Source organism: Chondrus crispus, genomic scaffold, assembly GCF_000350225.1.
Source record: "Chondrus crispus Stackhouse genomic scaffold, scaffold_30, whole genome shotgun sequence".
NCBI classification, from domain to species: domain Eukaryota; phylum Rhodophyta; class Florideophyceae; order Gigartinales; family Gigartinaceae; genus Chondrus; species Chondrus crispus.
In genome coordinates this window covers 67,966-73,789 of record NW_005179203.1, presented here as the reverse complement: position 1 = coordinate 73,789, position 5,824 = coordinate 67,966, and the positions used below count along the sequence as shown (strand labels likewise).

Here is a 5,824-nt window from a genome sequence, read left to right as displayed (position 1 = left end):
TCGGTCTCCACGATGGGAATGTCTGCAGCATTTGCGGTTTCTTCAGAGAGGCATACTGTGCTCTCACCTATCTGCACGCACACTTCTCCAGCTGTCGAACAATCGGCGCCAGACGTGCATGCCTCAAGTCCACCCGAAGGTACACATATGCAAGTCTCACCAGAAGAGCACGTGTCGATGTTCTCTATGTCTGTGCAGATTCTTCCATCCGCACATTCCGATGAGCTCGTGCAGATCGCACCGGTAATCCCCTCACCACTTCCCCCGCACCACACAAAACCAAACCACGCGCACGCCCAGGCAGAACACAATACCAGAGGCCAGCAGGATATCGCAGAACGTGGTTGCAGTTTCTTCAGAAACACACACTGTGCTCTCACTTATCTGCACGCACACTTCTCCAGCTGTTGAACAATCGGCGCTTGACGTGCATGCCTCAATTCCGTCCGAAGGTACACATATGCAAGTCTCGCCAGAAGGGCAGGTGTCGATGAATCTGTCTGTACAGATGCTTCCATCCGCACATTCCGATGAGCTCGTGCAGATCGCACCGGTAAGCCCCTCACCACTCCCCCCATTGGGGTCTGTACTATTACTTGCAGGTGTCTCTACGGGATCATCAGAGCTCTCTGCGTCCACAATCGGAAAATCTAAGGCATTTGCAGTTTCCTCCGACAGACACACTGTGATGTCACCTAGCTGCACACACACTTCTCCAGCTGTCAAACAATCGGGGCTAGACGTGCATGGCTCAAATCCGTCCGAAGGTACACACAAGCAGTCCTCGCCAGCAGAGCACGTGTCGGCCTGTGTGTTTAAACAGATCCTTCCATCCGCACATTCTGATGAGCCCGTGCAATCATCACCAGTTAGCCCCATGCGATTTGCGGTTGGCAAAGATGTGCGAAAAAGTCCTGCAAAGTCTTTTGATGTTCCCAATGGAGCTGCTTTTCTCCCGACATACTGTCCAAGCTTGCTCCTCAGCACACGAGAGTTCTGAAGAAGGGAATGAGTGATTGATGCCGTGTTCCGACCAGAAAACTTTGTCTGCGAGACGGTCCTGGATGGGATGTGGTGATGATCCGCTAGGAGGCCCGCAAGTATAGCAATTTCGGGCCTGGTCATTGTGCGTTCCCTTGGACCAATTTCATGTGCCCTTCTTACCGTATCATGCGCCTGTCGAAACGCATCGAGAGAATGGATCCGAGTAACATCAATAGGCCCGGGCGACATCTTCCTTTTTAGGAGAGATTTAAATATGTTCCCCACCGGATGCCGTCCGAAGCGAGTGTTAAGGAGAGAAAGATGATATTTTGTTGCTAGTGGTAGCCTCTGGGAGTGGGACAACAGCAGTTTCGCCGGTCCAGAGGGCGATACTGGGGCTGGAGAAGCAGCTGCGAGAGCAAGGAGAGCGCATAGTACCGATACGCTGCACTGAAGAAGCATGGTGACTTGCGGTTGTCACTGGACTTGGAATGCTTTGACAGAAGGATGGTGAGTTGAATGATTGATGGTCTCAGAGGTAAGTGGGGTATTTAAATAGGACAGGAAGCATGGCCAAACTACTGAGAGGGGGTCTCGACATCAGGGTAGTGAAAAACTAACACAAATCTCTCGTTCGAAACTTTACACACCCGTCTCGAAGATCGAGTCACGAGGGTCCCCCGTCTTTCAACTTCGACATCGATTTTGAGACTTTTAATGAAGGTGCCGACCAACAAGAGTTGGTATCCAAAACCAGAACATTTCCAGCGAGACCGTGGTGCTGTGCGTATACCGTGGTCTTCTCGATGGTGGCGAAACCTGTGGCAACAATGAAACCCTGAAATGAGGATTCGGAGCAAGTTTTTCCAGGGCTTATACATCGCTGTACACGTACCCGCAGGCAACTGGGGTGTGGGAGGTAAAGTTTAACTGTTCGGTCCCTAATTCGTATTTTTCCTGTTTCCGAAACTAAGCGGGATAGATTTAAACCAAAAACCATTTCTTTAACGATTTGGACACTTTAGAGAGTCGAGCCCATCTTCCAACGAAAGCGCATCTGTGGAACCAACAGTCGACTTTGGATATGGGCACCCGCTCAGACAACACGTCAACTAAAAACATTCAAATGAAGCCTGTTTGAAGAGATTTTCCTAATTCGTATTTCTGGCGCATTCAACAGAAAGCGACGTGGCCCATCAGTCAGATCTCAAATGCACGCCTCACAGCCCTCATCTTTACACACTGTCTACGAATCCTCCTTTTGTCAGACAAAATCCGGGCCCGAGCTGACCGTTTTGGGGCGAGAGCACACAACCTAGGCATTTCGGAGGCCGTCTCCTTCCCACGGGTATTGGTTTATGTAGTTCTATTCCATTTTTTTGGTCTGCATCATGCAGTCCATCCCCGAGTGGCTAGGCTATGTGGCGCCCTTTTTGATGGCGCCAAATGGGTTTGCATACTCGGAGAGGAGCTTTGGTTGGCACTATTTCGCGCGAAGGAGGCGGGAGGAGGTAATATGTTCCGCAATTTTATGGGAATTCTGAATACGGGTTGGTAAAACAATACGAATTAGGATCGAACGGTTAAGCAGAATTGAGATTTGAAATACTGTACAAACTTTAGATTTATGTCATACTTGCATCATCTTTCCGGGTAAACCACATGCAAGCAGAGCATGTTCGCGTTTTCAAGCTGAGAGAGATCCAGCGCAGCATGCGTGAGGCAAAAGGAGCAGTGGGCGTATCGATTTCGACGGGCAGGCAACTGCTGGCAGCGTGAGACCAGGGTGACACCGAGCAATGAAGGCGAAGAAGCGAGTCATGTATTGAAGCCTTTGAAGTTTCACCTGAAACCCCCTTCCACTTGTAACCTGCGCTGGGTGTCTTTCAAGGTTTTAGTGCCAAGATCCGGGTAACCGGGTAATGATGTCAAGGTGCAATGAGTGAAATTCTGCAGTTGGTGAGTGAGTGGATATCTTTCAAGCTTCGACATCGCGGAGGGAGGTCTTGGAGGGGAGACAGAAGGAGGCAAAAGGCAGCACAAAGGCAAGAATGGGCTGTAATCAATTTGTGGTTTAGGGTCGGGCGATCTTCTCCGTTCTCAGTGGGTCAAACCAAAACAAGGCTAAGCGTCTTTTGGCGACAACGCAAACAAATATGCGACGGACAAATTTGTGGTTTGGTCACGAAAATACGGAACACACTTTTCTGAATAGAAACGCAAATGTGGTCGCCTCGCCCTGTACAGTAAAGTTTACAGTGCTGTACAGTGGTGCCTCGTTAATGAATCCGCCCTGTGTGGGCCAATGAGGTGGATTCATTACTGGAACGGATTCATTAGCGGTCACACCAAGCCGCTGTTTTGGAAAGGAAAAAAGCCGAAGAGGAAGAAAATTATCAAGGGAAAGGTCTTACAAGGCACTTTGTTCGAACGTGGAATGGATGCGGAATAATGTGGAGGAGGCCAAGTGGAGGGGTGCCAGTGAAATCATTCAAGGAAAGCTGGTCGATGTCTTGCGAGTCGCGACGGCGGAAAGAAACGCTGCTGCTCCGCAACAGAAGCAGAAAAGTATCATCGATTTTTTTAAAAAGCAGTAATAAATCAACTCTCCTCAACATACAAGTATTTGATGTGAATAGAATGTGGTCAGTTCACCTTGTTATTGAAGCATATCGTTATCATACCTCTTATCATACGGTTTGTCATAAAAGGGTGTGTCAAGCCCCGACCCGGATTCATTACTGGAACGGATTCATTAAAGTCGGATTCATTAATGAGGCACCCCTTGTATTGTGCCGTAGAAGATTCAAGAGTTCATTGGTTGCCTTTCAGTTCGGCAACAATGCAACAATTCTTGGAGATACAGTATTATGAGTGACGACAGTCATGTTTTTATTGAGTGTTATTTTGAAGTGCTTGCGCTTCGCTTCGGGATCCCCGTGCTGTACACTGTAAAGGAGGGTTGCCCTAATTATCGGTCACTTTCGAAGAAAATAAAATCAAAAGTGGAATTGATTGGTCGATCACGGACATTTTGGTGTCGTTCGCTTCTTGAAAGACCGGTGAATCACTCTGTTTTCTCCAAAAGCTCGAAATCAAAACCATATTCTCGCAGTTTACGAAACAAAAAGGGCCTTGAAAAAACGACTTTGTGCCTAAAGATCGGTCACTAGGTTAATTTGGCCCAATCAAACCAACGTTAAATATAAAAAAATTGTATGCCACGTCATCGAGTGAATGAGTGGAAACCCCGTTGGGGACATGCCCGGCACCGACGTTTATGTACAAGAGGCGGGAAGGGGGGTCCAAGGGATACTGGCAGGGGCGGCGCGTGGGGAACGGTGTGGAGCAGGGCGTATGCAAGAAGGTAGAGAGAGCGGGGAACAATAAGGGTGGGCGGTGGAGGGTCCAAGGGGGACTGGCAGGGGCGGCGCATGGGGAACGGTGGGGACCAGGGCGTATGCGAGAGCGTGGAGAGGGCGCAGCACAACAAGGGTGGGTGGTGGAGGGTCAGAGGCGAACTTGCAAGGGCGGCGCATAAACCTGCCTTGCCGCGTTCGAGGCAATTGCGGGAGAGCGGCTTGCATCTTGGAAGGAAGGGCTTGGATGGGATGTGAATGGGCGTTCATGGTGTCCCTGGAGGGATCGGATGGCAAGATTCGGTCAAAAAGCATAAGCCCGCCTTTTCGGAGGGATTTGAATGCACTTAATTTGCATTCCTGCTAAGTGGCGGATTGGTTTGTCATGGTAAAACGCTCTGGCAGAGCGATTGGAAAGATTTGTTTTTAAATCTATCCACGACTTTCAGAGATAATCAGCAAGGAGATACTCCAAGGACTGAAACTTGGCCCCTTACGTGTACAAGAATCTAATTTTTTGGGAATTTATTTGAACAATTAGGGGTGACCGACGAGTTGGGGCGGGTGACCGATAATTAGGGCAACCCTCCTTTACTGCACTGTCATGAGAGCCATACGCGTACACGTATCACACGCATGACAGCGCCAAGGCTCACAGGACACGCCGTCGGACGACGGAGTCAGGGACTCTCGAGGGCCGTGTAGGATACGGCATGCGGGGGCAAGCGTGCAAGGACAAGCGTGAAAGTGACGTTTGGGTGATCTCGATCTTCGCACCATCTCCGCACCATCTCCGCACCATCTCCGCACCATCTCCGCACCAAACGTATCCCCCGCCGACGGCATGGTGTAATTTCTAATGGCTTAGATGCCAGGCAGTAGCCTCGCGTTAGGTACATGCAAGTAAAAAAACCACAGCGTGCTGTCCGTGTCGCAGGGGGTCTGTTGATTCCTTCCCCTGCAGGTTGAGCCAACGAAGAAGGGGGCGGAGCGTGCAAGCAAGGCCCGCTTGCGACGTTGCGCACAGCACGCGCCGCACGGGCACGACGGACGAGCGACGAGCGCCTGTGCCGCTCCGCCCCCGCGCACGTGCCGCTGCGGCGCGGGGCAAGGGCGTGCGTGGGCCGGCCGCACAGCGCGTTCGCCTACCGGATCGGCCGCGATGGCGCGCAGCGGCCGCGCGGGAGATGGAAGCGGGGGTAGCAATGCGCCTGACGCGCGTCGGCGCCTCCGCATAGTGTGACGGCCTTGCTGTACCGACGCCGCAGCGACGCGGCGGCGGTGGCTGTCGTACTTGTACACTGTGATGGGACCCAAAGTCAGCCACAGGCGACACGCCGATGGCCAGAGGGTCAACTGTTGCCGCTGCGTTTCCCTCGCGTCTTCGGCGCAGGAGGCGTCGCGTCACCCACCGTTGCGGCGACCGCACTCGAGCGCCGTGCGCCGCGGCACTCTGCGGCGCTTGCACGCGAGAGCCGTGC

The 5,824-nt window shown here is 51.8% G+C and overlaps 1 protein-coding gene across 1 annotated transcript; it reads right to left on the bottom strand.

Moving 5' to 3' along the window:
* Window positions 1-252: 252 nt before the first annotated feature.
* On the bottom strand, window positions 253-1,125 carry CHC_T00005587001 (hypothetical protein). The gene has a single exon (XM_005717415.1). It carries the CDS (start codon window positions 1,123-1,125, stop codon window positions 253-255), a length of 873 nt encoding a protein of 290 aa, XP_005717472.1.
* Window positions 1,126-5,824: the final 4,699 nt, after the last annotated feature.